At 45.4% G+C, this 19105-nt stretch overlaps 1 protein-coding gene across 1 annotated transcript in view; it reads left to right on the plus strand.

Moving 5' to 3' along the window:
* Positions 1-6863: 6863 nt before the first annotated feature.
* Positions 6864-19105, plus strand: part of LOC135822752 (neural cell adhesion molecule 2-like) — a gene marked incomplete in the record, with an annotated part of 31753 nt that continues 19511 nt past the window's right edge. The window contains 2 exon segments of the mRNA XM_065335581.1: positions 6864-7249; positions 18371-18481. Coding sequence (XP_065191653.1) covers positions 18409-18481 — 73 coding nt within the window.

The raw sequence follows: 19105 nt of genomic DNA on the forward strand, positions 1-19105 counted from the left end.
ACTGTTTATGAAGGGGGAAATATTCTGAAGGCTATTTGAGGTGAGTGTGTACTATAGTTGTTTCAAAAGACAATTGTGGATCGGAAAAATAAGCTGGATGTGGAGCGGAAATTATACTTCTCAGAGAAAGGATGAGTGAAGTGTGCTGATACGGTGAGAGCTGCGTCGAAGTCTGAAGACAATGTTGAGTGGGCTCTGCTGGGATGACAGCTACACCGAAGAAATTTTCTTCTTTCTGGCTTGCAGTGTTCAACCAGTGTTGTTTGTTGTTTCTGCATAATAGAAACAAGAATGAGTTCAGCCCTCAGCACTGAATCCAAGAGATGTCTAGAATTCTCCGGCTCATTTTTTCTTTTTCTTCTTCAAGCTGGAAAAACCCAGGGGTAGGGCATTTCTGGCCCTTTGCCTTTTCAACTTCCTCAACTAATGAATATTAGAGAACGAGAACCTTAAGAGTATACGTGCAATTGCAACGAATAACGCAAGTTGTGTAGTAATACAGTCAGACCTCGCTTATCCGGTCCTCGTTTATCCGGATCCCTCGCCATCCGGAAGAAAATTGTTGGTTACCGATTTACAGCATATGCCATGCACACATACAGTATGTGTGTTCGATTATCCGGTTCCCTCGCCTATCCGGATGTTTTTGTGGAAAAAGGATGTGTGCGGTTATGCGAGGTCTGACTGTAACAAATTTAAAAATTATATTAAATAAGGCCGGTGGAGGCAGATCGGAGCAGAGTGCCCGATGCACAAATGTGCCGAATAACCACTGCTGGCTCAACAACACTGTCCTGTTGTGTATGAATATAATAAAATAATATTTTAATTTTTACTCAGGCAGGCATAGTGGGATGGTCTAGGACCATGATTGAGAAACAGAGGGTACCATGTTAAAGTCCTGCTTGTAGACAGCAAGCTGTGTCGGCCATAAAGGCCTCATCAGTACAGCTACGAGCTTTAAGGTAGCAACCTACCCAAAATATCGCTGAAAATCGAATTTGTAAACTCGTATCGAGTGCCACATCAGTTGAAAGAGCAAGAATAGCTGCAAAATCTCTGAACATTTTGTCTCGATCTGACCAGCCGTTCAAGAGTTATGGCCGAAAATGTGCCCTTGCAAGGAAAGATTTTTTGTTGCACGCTGTCATTTGTTGGCAGCACTGTATTTGAATGTGAGCAGACCGTGCGCAATTTGTCGTACCATGGAAAGACGCGAAAGTGTGCAGAATTTTGCTCCAAGTCCAAAAATCACGTTTTTGAGCCACGTATTGGGCTGCATGGCAGCGGGCTTTGCTTTGCCCGCCGCCGTGCAGCAGGACTTTTGTCAGCACCCTCGTGACGTTGCAGATACATGTATGTGGCTTGATTATTGTAGTTGACGTTGATTTAGTGACTTTGGCAATTTTGGTCGTGTCAAGAAGTCAGGTAGGATTCAGTACTTGGCAGTAGTGGAACGTGAGTGGTAGTCTTTGCCGATTTTTGAGGGTATCCTGGATTCGGTTTGCAGCGCTGTGGAAATGGCTTGCTGTGGAGGTCCCAGCACTGGATGTTGTATCAAAGGTGCGACCTCGTAGCACGCCCTAAACCTAGAAAAATTCAAAAATTGACTTGGGTCTGTGGGAGTGTGTGAGAGAACGCCCACTCCTGCCGTTGTGTCAGATTCGAGGGTCACATTCAACGGTTGAAGGGCCCTATCCCACCACCCATGGCTGCTTCTGGACTTTTTTTAGGTTTGGATCCTGCGCACGGACAGAATGGGCAAGAAAATGTGAAAAAATGTAAATGCATTTTTGGCTCCTGGGTGGCTCCCACACCGTGGCACTATGCCGGTATTTTGCGTTTTTCCGGCCTGGGAAGCCTGTCAGTGAGGCGCAAGAACTTTTAAATCATTTCCAGAGGGCCAGCATAGTGGCAGGAGTGTGTGGTGAAAATTTCACTCAAATCCATTGAGAGACACCAAAGTTACGGTCAATTGAATGCCATATGAAATTTACGACCAGGCTGCTACCTTTTAAAAGAAAGCCAAGCTACCAGCCATGGTGCGAGAGTGCTCTAAGAAGGGGTGAAATGAACATGGATTTCTCCTTAAAACCAACCTTCTTTATCATAACGAACATGCGCACATGTTCTTTAAGAGACTTCAATTTTCTTGATTATACTGTCCGGGCTTTATTGTGTGGTGCACAAGCAAATGCCGTACCAGCTATGGTCGACATTCATCACCTGCCCCGCATACTGCACATGGAACTGATATGATATCATACACGTGTAAGCGCTGAGAGAGTAAAGTGCATCCGTGAGCGTGTGACCATTCCAGGACAGTGGCAACAGTAACAAATTATCTAGGGCTGAGTCAGGTAGCATTTTCTTCGGGCATCGGGTTCGGATAGTTTTCCACGGGTAGCACGGGTACCCGATCGGGTAATGTTTCAATGGTAACACCACAATGCCCCTCTTCCCTTACACACTGGACAGACATGCAGAGTAGTACATGAATTTGTACACGGGCACTGCACATGGTGTCCTCTGCGACTTAGAGTTTTCAGGTACTATTCTGTACCAGTCTACTCGAGGTCCGCACGGGTAGCACGGGTACCCGACTACCCGTGCACACCACTAAAATTATCCTCCAAATTTCACATTGTCAATTGTCAAGCAGCACCCAACCACAATCATTGTTCACCTTCGGAAAGGTATTGCTCTCTGTTCTGCCTTGTGTATAATCAATATGTATAACATAATATGCAAAGAGAAAAAGGATCTACATTGTACCTGTATAAATTATTAGTTATGACTAACAGTCCACGAAGGTAACGAGATAATATACAGTCAAATAGTGTTGTGCCACTGTCTGACAGTATTATTATCTCGTTACCTTCGTGGACTGTTAGTCATAACTAATAATTTATACAGGTACAATGTAGATCCTTTTTCTCTTTGCATAGTTTTAAAATACTATTGGCTCAACATCCGAGTATGTTAACGTAATAATAATTATTATGTCACTCTACGCACATGGGTTGTGCATCATCTGCCATGTAACATTACTACTGTACTTTCCATAATGTCTTTACATTACTGAATGCATACGCATGGCAGAACGTGTACACGTGACCAGTGTCAATCGATTGGTGTATCATGTTGCACTGAACCATCGTCTGCCCATTGTATTCTCTCTAGACTAGCTCACTCTACTCTCCTGACCACTGTCTGCCATGCCTACGCTGGCCTTGGAGTTGGAGAGTACTGGATCCATGGAGCACACATCCGAAATCCTCAGTACTTCCTGACTGTGATAAAGCAGGGGATAAGGAGGACTTGGTAAAAATTCACCTAGGGTTCCCAGTAAAAAGGCAACGCCTGTTGGGACTCCCCTAGTAAAATAATAAAATCTACTACTACTTAGCGTCGTAGGTACTGTAAAAGCCATTATTCTAACGAGGTGCATACATGTATACCGATTTCCTAAAATTGACTGGTTCACGTGTAACAATTCTCACTCATTCTCAACACAACAGTTTATGTATGGGTTTCTGTACAACGATTTCTATTTTAAGTTTTCACTACAGATTTCTCCTCGTTATTTAAACTCATCATTATACATGTACATGTACATGTACATGCATATTGTAAAATTATTACTTTTAGGGTACTAGTACAGAGCAGGGAAAAGTACTAGTACCTGTACTCCCTGCCTGGTACATGTACTGGCTTATTTTTTTTTTATTTTTTTATTTTTTTTTTATTTCACGGATCCTCCAGAGGCAAATAGATGCCTATCGAAGGGAGCCTCCTATAATTATAAGTATGGAAAATGAGAAAGTATGTTCGTAAGGGAGAAGAGGTAGAAGATACATTAGAATATAGAGTGCAGAAGAAGTAAATTCAGTACTTCGGGTAGTACATGGCATGCTAATCATAATGAGAATTAGAAAAGCAGCATTGCGGACTACTATAACTGACATATGGTCATGTACATGTACATGGATGCAGCTAATGGGGTCGTTCTCGGCACTTGTGCCAGTGGTTGTGAGACTTACCCACTCACCCCCACCGTTAGGCGCTGCATCTGCCGCTAGGGTTTATCGGGTGTTAGCGGCCGTCGTGAGTTCCCTTCGGGAACGGATACGATAATTTACTTTACTTTACTTACATGTACATGTACATAGTCATTCGCACTCTCCTGCTCACCCAACTCAGCCGACTCGCTGCCGGAATTTCCATTGCCAATGGAAGTTCCGGCACCAATGGCATTGGGTCTCCCTTTCTTCGTCTGGGTCACCCAGGTCTTGTTGCAGGTACATGTACATGTACATGTACATGACTGTACTAATACCTGGTTTACGCGACTACCCCACGGTGCAAGCAAAATCGGTCGTTAAAGCCAGGTCCCACAGTGTCTGTGTAGAACTGTCGGTGCATGGAAAAAAGGTCGTTAAGACCAGGTGGTCGCTAAACACAGAGGTCGCTTACACCAGGTTTACTGGACATGGTAATGATTATACTTCTGAAGTACAGATCATTCCACGAGAGAACTGAAACTAAAGTACTCAAGTCTAAAAGGTTACTTTTCCATCACGGACATGTCACATGACCTGGTGCACCGGTACGCGATGACCGGTGGCAGACTGGCAGTAGACATATCACATGGCCTGGTGGTGGCAGACTGGCAGTAGACATGTCACATGGCCTGGTGGTGGCAGACTGGCAGTAGATAACTAACAACATGTATATCTCTGGAGAATGAAGTTGAAGACACCACTGCAGCTGTACTTATGGTTGATAAATATGGTGGTAAAGACACACCTGGCAATATGGCGGTAAACACACGCCTGCCCACACACGCTCTCTAGGCTGCAAAGTTCTGGCACCGCCATATTGCCAGGTGTGTCTTTACCACCATATTTATCAACCATAAGTACAGCTGCAGTGGTGTCTTCAACTTCATTCTCCCGAGTCAAGCTCCGTATGAAGACATCCAAGAAGAAGATTGCCTGATGAGTCCAGCGGGGACGAAACGTACGTCGCAATCGAGCTATGTCGTTGCTGTGTCATCATCTATGTGCCATGCGCTACTTGATGTACCAGCCTGCTATGCCGGATACCGCCAGCCATGCATCGACCAGGCGCCAGGCGCGAACTGATGGTGGTGGGGGTGAGAAGGAGAGCTCTGTGCCAGAACTTTGCAGCCTAGAGAGCGTGTGTGGGCAGGCGTGTGTTTACCGCCATATTGCCAGGTGTGTCTTTACCACCATATTTATCAAACATGTACATAAGTCATTGTACATGTACATGGCAGTATTGACAGCATTGTGTCTACATTATTATGTATCTGTGATGCAAAATGTAGAATATCCAATGTACATGTACATGTACATGTAGTAGTGTAGGTTCCTAAACACCCGGTATTGTACACAGTACAGAAATGAGAGGGTTTCAATGTTGTGCCTGCACGGGCTCAACTCTTGTCATTGCCAACCTATGACTAGGCTATGTACGTACATGCAAGAGTACATAACCCCCCAAGAGTGTGCAACTCCCACACACTAGTACCCTGTTGTCCCTCTTGCCATTGTAACTACATGTACATTGTATCAGAAAGTGCAACAACTAGACACCAAACTGACAGAGTACTGAGACATGCAACGTCCTTACACCTAGCTTCAGCACATCCCCGTATCGCTAACCAACAGCCTCCCAACTCGGAACGTGTGCTGCTTTGCTGCTTCGAATTGTAGTTAGACCGCTTTGTCAAGTATCCTACTGGTCTCGTCTGTCCAGTAGTAACACTCGACATTCTTTGTTCCAGGGCGATTGTGGCTTGTGCTCATTTTCGTTGTGCTTACCTTCCCCTCTTTAGTCTCTCCTTAACCTTGAACGTTCCGAGTTGGAAGGCTGTTGGTTAGCGCTACGGAGATGTGTTGAAGCTAGGTGGCATGTCGTCGAATGTCTCAGTACTCTGTCAGGTTCGTGCCTACTGTAGTTGTTGCACTTTCTGACTGTACTACACTACTCTAGTATAGTATGCTACATGTTGGTAGTTATAGTGCCTTTAAGTGTGGTGGTTACTCTGAACTACAATGTACAATCATGTAGTAGACATAAATTTAATAATAATAATACTGAGTGTCCTTTTCCTTTCTACATGTATAAGTACTAAGTAGATCTGATGTCAGTGATCCGTCATGTGACTCCTGTCACTACAGTATCAGTAATGTTACGACAGTACTGTACGTACTAGTACTGATACCAACCATGAATGCCATGATGCCATGATGGTTCATAATTATTATCATGATTGTACTATGAATCCTTAGATTCCTTACCCTTGGCTTGATTGAATCATCGTCCAGGGCTAGTGCTATTGCTCAAAGTAGAGTACACTAGTAGATCTACGGATTCCCCTACTGGCCCCAGGCCTCACCCCTAGTCATGAAATCCGATCAGAGAGTTTCCCTCTTGTCATCCTAGTGCTACTACTAGTACTAGTAACACATGTACAGTCGATGCATCGTCCTGTAGCGGACATGGACGATTGACCTGGCCTGGGCCGGCGCCTTCAGTTCAGCGCGTACAGAACGCTGGGTGCAGTGTAGACCTACATTTTTGATCCGATACGATGGGAACAGCGCGCTGCAGCACATAAAATGATAAAATTAGCGCTAGCTAGCCACGGCTGCATGGCCAGCGCCCTGGGGCCGCTAGACGTGGGACCGGATTTCCATGACTACTACTAGTAGTACTAGTACATGAAGTCCGAGCGACAGTCTGTGCCGTAGCACTAGCAGTTGAAACTCGGTTTTCAACTGATCCAGGGCAGTGTCAGTGATCATGCAGGTGATGTGAGTGGCCAGTACAGCCGGCTAGCCTAGGCCTATACTAGGCTATTATACTTTAAATTATAGGACAGGAAGGGTGCCTGTGTCGCTGTTTTCTAGCTGATCGCTCCTGTGCGCCACTGCCCCGCTGCCTCTGTGTGCGTGTCACTGAGTCTTTTCGTGTGGTGTGGATCGTCCGGTCTTCTTAGCTTTACAAATCACGGCAACGAACACTGCCAAGAAGAAGAGTGAAGTGTGTCTGATCAGGGTGTTTCAACGTGAGTAGGAAGCTGGAAACACAAGAGACACCAGTGCCATTGCCGTAAAAAAGAATCACCACGCCGTGCGGTTCTCCGGGTTTGCAGTTCGGTTTCAACGCGGACCTCAGGAATTTCGGAGGATCCCAAGTCGAGGACCATTTTCTCCACGTAAGTACTTTCCCCAGATCTGCTTGTTCTCTTCCGAGTATTCCTATATGTATGACCTGTTTGATCATTCTGCTGAATGATCGAGTGGTCTGAGCGGTTCAGCGAATGGCACTGTGTAATGCCAATGGTCAATGATTTGAGCGTTCTGTTTCTCGTGATGCACTGTAGTGTTTAGCTCCTGGCTTGGGAGTGGAGATGGTGTTTGCACAGCTGTGACTGTGCATGTACCGCGCCGTACGTAACGTGTTCACCATCTGGAAACTAACGCAACACACTGCCCAAACACCTTAGTCAGTACTAGTATCGATTGTAACTCTGTTGATGGACCGTGCCGAGTTTTTTTCTGAGAAGAACGCAGTAAATACATTCCGGTGTGCGTGCGGAAGTACCGGTACACGCTGTACAGGTATTGAGTTTCATGCTGACTAGGGCTCAGTCACGAGTGCTAGTAGTGGTCAACGTTCCGGATGAGTAAAAAATGTAGATCAGATCAGCCACGCACGACGTTTTTGTTCAGTTTCGTTCCACACAGCTAGTACAGATCCTGGCCTGGCATTCAGAAATCGTCGCCAGTACGGTTTCCGGCGGAAGGATGAAGCTATTTCCCAACCCATAACCAGATAACCGTGATAACCTTCAGGATAAAAATGAATCGTTTTTAGTGAGTCTTGAGACGACGTGATTTCGATCTTCGGGTTCGGATCGCCGCGGTTAGTGTCACTAGTAGTAGTACATGCACTTAGTCTGTCAGTCAGTGCATTGATTCCGAGTTAGGTTTTGGGCGCAAGCAGTCCTGGATTTGGAAGTAGGGACCTAGCGTGAGTCAGGCATTGCACAACGGTTTCATGATGTGGTCTGTAGTCTACCATGGTCAAAGGTTTGATGATGTGGTCTGGAGACTAGATAAACGTAGTACATGTACTATCTACGTAGAGTCAGGTCTACGTAGAGTTTACCAGGTCTACGTAGAGAGGCTTGAGAGTTAGATCTCTATCCGTGAGTGTATCACTGCATGTGGTAGTTAGTATCAGTACGTACAATCCTGTACCATGTGTACTGTAGTAGGCATTTGAGGTATGCCAGGACTTCATGGTCGAGTGAGTAGCCTGGCCTCGTCGCCTCCTCGTACTGAATGGCACGCAAGGTTACTAACTAACTTACTTTGGTCTTTTGGAGAATGCGAAAGTGCAGGCACTCCAAGAACTCCAACAAAGCTGGTTTCTGTGACTTTACGTAGATCTACGTAGCGGGCGTGTGCAACAAATCGCTGTGATCGTGAAGTGTCCGGGCAAGAGTGAGCCGTATTATGTCTGAAGTAGGGCAGCTAAGTGTGTACTAGATCTACGCCTGGTTATCTGCAGAGTGCAGGTGCTAGCGAGCATTCAGCATCGAAATCAATGACTTGCATTTCGGGAATGGAGTTCAGTTGAGCGAATCCGTCATGACAAGAGGACGAAATACATTGTTGCTCCTGGCCAACCCTGCAGTCTCTTTTGGCTGTACTGAAAGCGCTCAATGACTTGAATGAGCTCAGTGCGACCTTCACCTTTGGGCGCGCGGATGTCAGCAGTGTTGGACTGAAATCAAACTACAAAAGTTCCATGTAAAAAAATAGAGTATAGTTGGCCGGATTATAATTATTAGCGACGTGTTTTATAGGAAGACATCAAGCAAAGTCGTTCGAAAGTTCCATGTGCTAGGCCACAATCCCGTGTTTTACTGCATTTTGTCAGTATTTGCATTACATTTTGGGTGTTCTCAATCTGCGGACAGACTTTGGTCCTTTGTCGACTCATCAGCGCAGCACAGAGAAAATGAGGCCGAACATTTGGGTGCTATCACCTTTCTGTAGGACACCAGTAGGTCTACTAGTAGTAAATATAGAAAATGTGGAGCAAGGCTAGAGCAACAAGCCTTGTTCCACTGGCTACTGACGTACTGTGTATCAAAGCGCTCTGCCTCCGCACCGCATGCATGGCAGCACTCTTCAGCACACTGGGTGCATGCACCCCCAGGCCCCACTCCCTCAGGTTACCTAAATACGGTATTATCTCACAAGCGCAGTCTCTTGTGGAAGCCCAGTCTTATCTCTATTATAAGCGTATTCCAAGACTCGAGGGCTTAGAAGATACACAAGGGCAGTCTCCAATATAACAAGCACATGGATATTATACTATTTATAGTGGAGAACTGTATGGATCATGTCCGTGCACGTTAACGCGTTGGATGTCACACAGTATCACATAAACACATGCTGTGGTAAAAGTCTGTGATCCCCCCCCCCCCCCAGGCGCGTACGCAGGGGGGGGGGGGTTTCCCGTTGCCCGGAAACCCCCCCAAATGTTCCAAACGAGCAACGTTTTTGGGCATTTTTCGTAGGGCGCATGATCGATCTGGCAAGAATAGCAAAACTTCAAAAGATCATAACTCAGTCAAATCTCGCTCAAATCCAACGATCCAAATATCCAGGTCGAATAGAAAACTCTCAGCTGTCGGTTGAAACAATTTGCGAAGCGCTGCGAGCAATGTATCGTGAGATAAATTATTCGTAAGTTGAGCCGCGATCTCGGCAATTTCGAAAGCGCACAGTGCGACTTGAGTATCGAGAATTTGAGATTTTCGTCACGTTGATTTGCTCAAATTTGCAGCTTCACTTGTGATATTTCAAGAGTACACAGCAAAAAAATTGAAACTCTGCGATCAAGAAAAACTAAACCGTTGGAGCAGGATCCTAGGATGCGTTTGGGCCTGTTTGGGGCATTTTTCCCACCGTCGCTGCACTCTACCGCTATAGCCTATAGCGCTGGATATGTACATGACTGTACTGTGTCCTGGCTATCATTGTCGACCTCATTCTCTCCCTCGTACCTTTCCACTTCCAGGAAGCCCAAGATAATGAAGATTGAGTGAGTAGAAGTTATGATCCAAACAACACGAAAAATGCATAATTTTGAAAATTTCCTAGGGCTCTTTAGAAAGGGTTTTAAAACTTAAAACTTATTGTTTGGATTCAGTTGGAAACCCCCCTAGAGGTGACCCTGCGTACGCGCCTGCCCCCCCCCCCCCCCCCGAGATCTAAAGTTCAGACTCAGTGTACCAGGAAGCACAAAACTGCAGTCCTGGTACCTGCTGGGAAACGTTGTGCTACTGATACATTGAAAATTAATAAGCAATGTACATGCACCAGGTGGTTGAAAAATTATAAGCCCAGTCTCTAGTAGAAGCCCGGGGTCCGTACTGGTTGAAAAAATAGAAGTGCGGGGCTTTTAATGGAGATAATACGGTACTAACAGGGCCGGCGGAACCAGTCAGGCTGGTCCGGCCATGGCCGGACCACTTTCCCAGCTGCATGGTCCATGTGATTCGTGCAAAACCGGTGTAAAAAAATCCAGAGGTACATGACTCGACTGTACTCGTACTGCTGACGTGTGATGTGCTTCGAAGTAGCTCAGGACTCCGTGACCGGCACTGTATGGCTGATATGGATAAAAAAAAGTTGTGTTTGTGTTCTTTTACTATAATTTTCTGCATTTTCTGGAGCCTTAGAGATGCCCAAATTCGCTCTATTTCACGTAAATTTTAAATATTTCTCCCGGGGGTCCCCCGGACCCCCCTCAAAGGTTGGCCGGACCAATCCCCAACTCCTTCCCCCGGCCCTGACTAATATTCTGTAATGGTACCTGTTGCCAGTGTTCATTGTCTCACATGGAGGAGAAGAAGAGCAAGGCAGTGCGAGTATGCGCACAGCTATCCATGCATTCCGGCTACGGTGCACTATTTATGTGTATACAAATTTCGTGTTTATATGAAGTAGCCACACTACACATGCACCGTAGGCCTTGGGCCGCCAGTGGAGCACCACATCTCTTGGCACAAGAAAGCGATTGTGCTAACGGATGTTTCTCTTTCACGACCCTGATGATAGGCCAGGCCCGACAATTTGGTGTAGTGTTAATCACAATTTTAACTCGAATCGCAGTGAAGAGACCGTTTTGGAGTTGAGAAGTGATGTTTAAATATGTTTCTCTCAGCGTAATTATTATGATAACCAGGGCAAATGTAATTATGGTGAAAAGCAACCATGTGTTTGCTGTGCTGATCTATGAAGTGTGATTCACTGTGAACTCCAGCTCCGGGCATCAGCAGATAAAATCTATTATCTCCACATGGTTATTGGTCAGCAGTGTGACTATGTGTTTTAGATTGTGTTAAATGCATCAGTTACTTGAGATGATTGAGATAACGTAAACTTCACATGTCCTTCAAGGTAATAACAATTTGCCCCAGTAATGAGGACTGAACTCATCCTGGAAGCCTGCAAGCAACTCTTGTGCGGTGTAGTACATAGCAGATGACATACACAAGATCATGTCAGCATCTTGAGTTTTGTGCTAAACGGCAATGTGTTCCGAGTAGTTAGTGGTTTGCTCTAAGTAGCCACACATCAGGAGCTGGCCGTGCACATGTGCGAAAGTATCCCATTGAAATGACACAAACAGTTGTACTGGGCGTGCTTGTTTACTGAGGTGCCTGGAGGTCGTTTGGTGTGGTAGGTTGGCGTGGAGTATTCTTGGTCCGTGTTTCCGTTATGAAACATGTATAGTAGCCAGATTTGCCGAATCGTAATGTTCACGCACCCATTGTCCTAGGCTGATCAGCACAAGTTGAATCTGAATCAGTAGATGATTTATGTTACTATTGACTCCAGGGACTCTAGGGCATGAATGATGAAGTGAACAAGCGCAGCAATTTATGGTACCAGTGCCTGTGGGGGGGGGATACTAGTAGGAGAATCATGAATTGTTGGTGTGTGGTGCGATGTGTACATGTACTTGATGTGATCCCAATACTCGCGCAAACTGTATCCATTTTAATTTTTAATTAAAGAAAATGTCACCGCACTTACGCTCTTCCAGTAAATTCGCACTCACACACACTTGCACATGCATGTCCATTCACACTGCACTTGCTGAATTTCCTATCATTTCTCACCTCACCTATAGTTTATTACCTGTGCAAATTGTTCCTAGGTTTGTGCTATTTTTCTTACTATGCTTGTATCCTCGCTGTTTCACTCCAAGTGTATAAATTCTATTGTAGTTGCATCATTCTCTTTAGTCACGAATTCCATTGATAATTGTGACAAGAAAACGTCCTGGAATACATTATTCGTCCCCATGGTTGTGATATGAGTGCGCATTCAGTTATATTCATTGCATTATTAAGATTATTGTCTCCACGTCGCCTTTTACCTAATTTTTAATTAACTGGTTTGAGGGAAATTTTTAATTATTCGAATTAAAGCCTTAAACGGCGCTCGGCTGCTGAATTGCGCTGTGCTGTGCCAGGTCATACCAAGAGTACATAACCCCCCGGGGGGTTATGTACTCTTGGTCGTACTGACCAGCCTTCAATAATTCTATGCCACTCTGCAGAAAAGCCTGAGGCTCAACTTAGTATGATGACCTGTGCATGTTTGTTGTGAAAGTGTTTTGATTCTGTCAGTCAGCAACGGTTAGAATCAATACTTGCAGCAGAATTGCTATTTTCTGGGCATTGCAGGCACATCACAAGCTGGCCAAAAAATACATGAGAGGAAAACTGTCTTTTTGGTCAATTCAGACACTAAACGGAGCATCAATTTTCATTGTCAATATCCTTGGATTTCGATACTGAAATTGATGCTCAATTTAGTATTTAGTACTTGACCATGAGTTCCGCTCTCTATTATCCGGTCATTTGTATGCCTATCCAATGCCAAATGACATTTTTATATTATCCCGGAGCATCGACTAATAGAATCTCATTGTGTCTAAAAGTATTGGAAATGTTCTGTACGCATTCACATTCACAGATACCTATTTGCTGCAGTTGTCGAAATGCAAGTGTCGGATGTATTTACCTTGATGATGCCCGAAAAGTTTGGCGTATTGAATCGCAGTGACCACTATTGGAGTTGATTGAAGTTTCATACAATTGTCGGATTATGGTAATGTCTCCTTAGTTTGGAGTTGACAGGAGGGCATGCACATCGAAACCAGGGAGTAGTACAATACTATGTACAACTCCCTGATCGAAACCACGCCTTGTCAACGACCCGTTCTTTCTCAGTTTTAACGACCACTACTCAGCAAAAGAACAAAACAACAACGAAGCACAACGACACACCAACGCTGATGTGGCATCGCAAATCCCGTACCGTGCACGCAGGCACTGGGTTGCAACAGAAGACGCGCTAGCGCTGCAAGCGTGCCAAGCAGCGAGTGAGTACAGAACGCGTACTTGTACTTGTAGGGTCCTAGCCCTAGCACAACTCTTAAAGGGGAAGTTAAAGGGGAAGTATACCCTAAAATCAAATTTTCACCAGTTGTAGTCTTCGGGGTGCTGAGTCGAATGGTCTTGGTCCGAGGAAGCTTAGACGCTCCCTTCCTACTTGAATCCCAATCGAACTCGCGCACTTCCACCGAAACTGGGTGACTGCGCCCTACTAGATGGGGATTTGTATGCAAAATGTCACTAAAAGCGCCATTTCGTTCTTATAAAAGCACGGATGACCGCGATTGGCCCATATGTTGCAGTCTTTTGGACGCTGAGTCGACTGGTTTTGGTCCGAAAAGGCTGCGATGCAGCGTTTCTCCTTTATTCCCAATCGAACATGGTTGAAGAAGCGGTCACGTGGTCCTGGTTGCCCAAATCACCTGGTCACCGCGCCAGCACTCGCCCAGCAGGCGACAACTTTCACACCAAGGTTCAACTCGAGTGACAGGACTGCAGCCAAAAAAGGTCAAACAGGCTAGTAAGTTGTACCCTGCAGGCACGGTGACCAGGTGACTGGTGTACGCAGGAGCACGTGACCGCTTGTTCAACCATGTTCGATTGGGAATAAAGGAGGAACGCTGCATCGCAGCCTTTTCGGACCAAAACCAGTCGACTCAGCGTCCAAAAGACTACGACATATGGGCCAATCGCGGTCATCCGTGCTTTTATAAGAACGAAATGGCGCTTTTAGTGACATTTTGCATACAACTCCCCATCTAGTAGGGCGCAGTCACCCAGTTTCGGTGGAAGTGCGCGAGTTCGATTGGGATTCAAGTAGGAAGGGAGCGTCTCAGCTTCCTCGGACCAAGACCATTCGACTCAGCACCCCGAAGACTACAACTGGTGAAAATTTGATTTTAGGGTATACTTCCCCTTTAAGGCAACAATTAAAATTTCACCAGTTGTAGTCTTCGGGGTGCTGAGCCGAATGGTAATGGTCTTGGTCCGAGAAAGCTGAGACGCTCCCTTCCTACTTGAATCTCAATCGAACTCGCGCACTTCCACCGAAACTGGGTGACTGTGCCCTACTAGATGGGGATTTGTATGCAAAATGCCACTAAAAGCGCCATTTCGTTCTTATTAAAGCACGGATGACCGCGATCGGCCCATATGTTCTAGTTAGTCTTTTGGACGCTGAGTCGACTGGTTTTGGTCCGAAAAGGCTGCGATGCAGCGTTCCTCCTTTATTCCCAATCGAACATGGTTGAACAAGTGGTCACGTGCTCCTGGGTGCCCAAATCACCTGGTCACCACGCCAGCAGGCGACTACTTTCACACCAAGGTTCAACTCGAGTGACAGGACTGCACCCAAAAAAGGTCGAACAGGCTAGTTAGTTGTACCCTGCACTGCAGGCACGATGACCAGGTGACTGGTGTACGCAGGAGCAGGTGACCGCTTGTTCAACCATGTTCGATTGGGAATAAAGGAGGAACGCTGCATCGCAGCCTTTTCGGACCAAAACCAGTCGACTCAGCGTCCAAAAGACTACAACATATGGGCCAATCGCGGTCATCCGTGCTTTTATAAGAACGAAATGGCGCTTTTAGTGACATTTTGCATACAAATCCCCATCTAGTAGGGCGCAGTCACCCAGTTTCGGTGGAAGTAGTTCGATTGGGATTCAAGTAGGAAGGGAGCGTCTCAGCTTTCTCGGACCAAGACCATTCCTGACTCAGTACCCCGAAGACTACAACTGGTGAGATTTTAATTTTTGCCTTAACTTCCCCTTTAACCCTAGGACGGCCACCACTTTCAGTACTCCTAGAACGACCAAACGGTGTCATTTGACACCTGCATACATTTCCATGTCTAAGACCTATGATATAGGTTATTATAGTTGTTGTTTTCAGTGCTGGCTATCACTAGGGGAATTTATGATGTACACAACAATTTAGGATTCACCCAGACACTATTGTTGGCTATACGCAACTAAAATACAATGTACGCGTAACGGCGATTGCGACGAATGAACTCAATTACTGGCAAAACTTCAATCACTTCCAAAGGAATTTCTTATAATCACAGAGTTACAATAACCAGCAATGTGGCAACTTCACTGGGCTCATTAGGAACTGCTTTTCGGGAATATGTGCTTTGGCATAATCGGATTACTCGACCTTCACGATGAATAACACACAGTAACAAGTACAAACATGGACTGACTATGAGCATCATTGTTTCACCAAGCTGACACATATGCTGCTAGACATGGTTTCAAGATTAGGTTAGTAACGACTGCATTTTAGACTCTTTCAAAGAGGTATACCCTTCTCTTCTCCTTGGCTGGAACTTAGCAACTAGATGCCGGGACTATCTACAAGCTTATTGACCAGTGCAGGAATGAGCTTTTTCTGGATGTCCATGAACTAGCAAAGGTCTGGGATATTGTGAAAGCGTTGATGCCTGTCACATCTATTCATTTATGTAACCGCCTTGAAGGGGGACATCTTCTGGAATAGTCTTTGTTGAGTAGATCCACCACATTCGATCGAAATGGTCAAGGACCTATCTCGTCTTTTGCTAGAATTGGACTGTGTGGGGCTTCCTACTTTCACTATGTAAACCATAATGGCTCTAGGTGGTCTACACTAGGCGGACCATTGATACTTCTTGCTACTTCTACCTTCTACCGTCTTTGCATCCTACAATGTTATCTTGAAAAAACAAAATGCAATCCGCGATTATTGGCAATGAAGTTAGATGGTAGTTCACTTCAATTTACCAAAGTGGTTCATACTGCAACTCTTTATTCTCCAACAGTTTCTTGAACAGTAATGCACTGATGATGAAGTTATCAGTTATGACTTAGCAATCACCTTCTGCAGCATCCGGGGACAATAAAGAGAGAGGAGGCATCCCAGCGGCTGCCTACCCGTTTAGCCTGACGCGGAGGAGGAAGAGGTTTGGTTCAATAGCCTTATTAGCTCGGCAAGTAGTTAGAAAATATTATCTACACAGCACCATCCTTGCGATAATGCGGTGTACCATCTCCAGGTTGCAGAGTTGCGATTTCTCTTCCTCAACACTATCCATATCGGGGTCTCCACCACTCCTGCAACTGTTTCTGACAGTTCCTTGTCTGTACTATCCCGCAATCCTCGTCCGCTCTCTGGAGGCTCGTAAACCTCAATACATTCTGAATCCACAGTTACTCAGGTGTTGTGACCGATTCGCCCTCATATGACAGAACAGATCCACCACTGCCAATATTCACTACACTTGAACAGCCATCAAATAGATAAAGTGGGCAATTTTGCTTTCATGGTCATCAGATTCATGCATGGTAATATGCTACATCCATTTTAGTATTCCCGGGGCCGTCAGACCGCAATGGCTCCTCTAGTCTGGGGCAATTTACAGGAGAATGAAAGGGAATGAGCAGTATCAAGGACATTCACTGAAGAGTGCTTGTGTTATCTGTGCACTAATGTTTACCCGCCCCAAATTCGCGATTCTCGCCCGACGGTTGTATGTTGATCATATATTTCGTCCTGTATTCAGCGATTTTCCTGCCCATGCACCTTTCTTTTGTCTGGTTGGCATACGAGCAACTCGATATGGCCGACACCTTCGAAATGTGTTCATATTGTTTCCATGTAGCTGCAATAATGGCTTTTTATAGTGCAGGTGTCAAATGACACTGGTTGGCCGTTCTAGGTATACGTACTCGCCATTGTGGTACCTCATCAATTAAAAATCAAAGGTTTATGGCAGACGAAAGGGAAAGCAAAATTAGGAATAGTCACAAGATTTGAGCTTATTCTGATTAGCCATATTTCGGTAATTCCAAAAGTTTGACTCGCGAGGTGTCAAATGACACCGTTGGCTGTTCTAGGGTTAAAACGAACACAAATGGCGTAAATCGATAGAGTTGTATTATTACTGTAATATTGACAAAGCAATGAAAGAGAGATAGAAAGGCAACTGACTTCGATGAAACCAAACTATCTACTGGCCTAAAGCTCTAGGTTGAGAATGTCTTGGCCAGTAAGGAAAAGGGTGTACATGTGTAGTAATGACATAGTACAGTGACAGTGTGTATACCGGCATGTCCTATATACAGATACGCTACGGTATATGCCTGGCGAAATACTAGGATGCATGGGATATATGCGTACAATCTGGCCAGAAGTAGCGTACACATTATAATTCCGGTAAATGGCCATAAAAATCAAAGTCACCGTTTATGGAAAACCCAGGAGTGAAAACGGAAAAGTTACAAGCCAGTATGCATGGTATCAAATGAAATGTACTCTTGATGCGAATGATGGTATGGGAACTGCTAAAGTCACCACATACTTACTAATCATGAGTAATGCCAGTCATGGCAACGGAAGATTATGGAGATCGATCCGCGCGCGCTTGGTTCGATCGAGAGCAGAGTACGAAAAAAGCACACATTCAAAGTTAGTTCAAACTGTGTAACAGAAGCAGAAGAGAAAAACGAAAATGAACACTTGTCGTGAAGTGAAGTGCTTCTGTCCAAGGGTGCTTGCACCCGACGGGGTGACAGCGCCCCTAGTCAGACAATACAAGGTAAACGAAATAGAAATTAGCTGAGTCACAGCGCGGGACTCCGAAACGAAAACCGGTGAGTATGTAATAGTAATTGTTCGTACCTGCTGTACAACGTAACAATTGCTCAAATTCGTAACGTATTTTCAAACTAGCACCAATAGTACATAACCCCCCGTTATGTACTCTTGCTAGCAGTCGTAGAATTGTAGTGCGAATGTGCCACACGATTAGAGTAACAACGACAAAGAGATACTCTTCTAAACACTCCTTGTCTGATGTTCTAGATTGGTGAGCGTGAAGCAGCAGCGTGGCAATTGCTAGGATGAGGCGAATTGTGCTGGCAACGGCGGTGTTGCAGTTGTTTCTGCTGGACAATCTGTATGTTGCTCAAAATGGTATGTAACGTTGTTGGCATGTGCGAGTCTGTATCCGTGTCTTTGTGTGGATGGGTGCATGTGTGTGCAAGAATGCTTTAATATACGCTGGTAGTCAATCATGCCTGATGTTTGCAATGCGACCCTTGATCTGCTTTGTGTGGCAGTATGGGATTTGATCTTGCTCCCACTCTGCTGATGAGCATACCAACAACATGAAGTATATGATGCTTGCTGTCTAGCAATGCATCTCTCTCAGGGGCGTCGGAAGGTATTTTAGGGTGGTATGGTCAGCCACATAAAGTAAAAGTTACTCGTGGGGTTGGGGTGTCTCCTCTGAAACATTTCAAAATCCAGAGCTCAAATCAGTGCTTTATATTTTTCACAGGGTACCAGGGGCAAAGAGTAGTCTGGTCAAAACCCTAGTGACCGTAGCGTGTCTGACGCCCCTTTCTCTCTCATCCCCCCTCCCTCTCTCTCACTCTCATTCTCTCTCACTCTCATTCTCTCTCACTATCTCTCTCTCTCTCTCTCTCTCTCTCTCTCTCTCTCTCTCTCTCTCTCTCTCTCTCTCTCTCTCTCTCTCTCTCTCTCTCTCTCTCTCTCTCTCTCTCTCTCTCTCTCCCCTCTCTCTCTCCTCCCCCC

This window comes from Sycon ciliatum, chromosome 8, assembly GCF_964019385.1.
Source record: "Sycon ciliatum chromosome 8, ocSycCili1.1, whole genome shotgun sequence".
Lineage (NCBI taxonomy): Eukaryota > Metazoa > Porifera > Calcarea > Leucosolenida > Sycettidae > Sycon > Sycon ciliatum.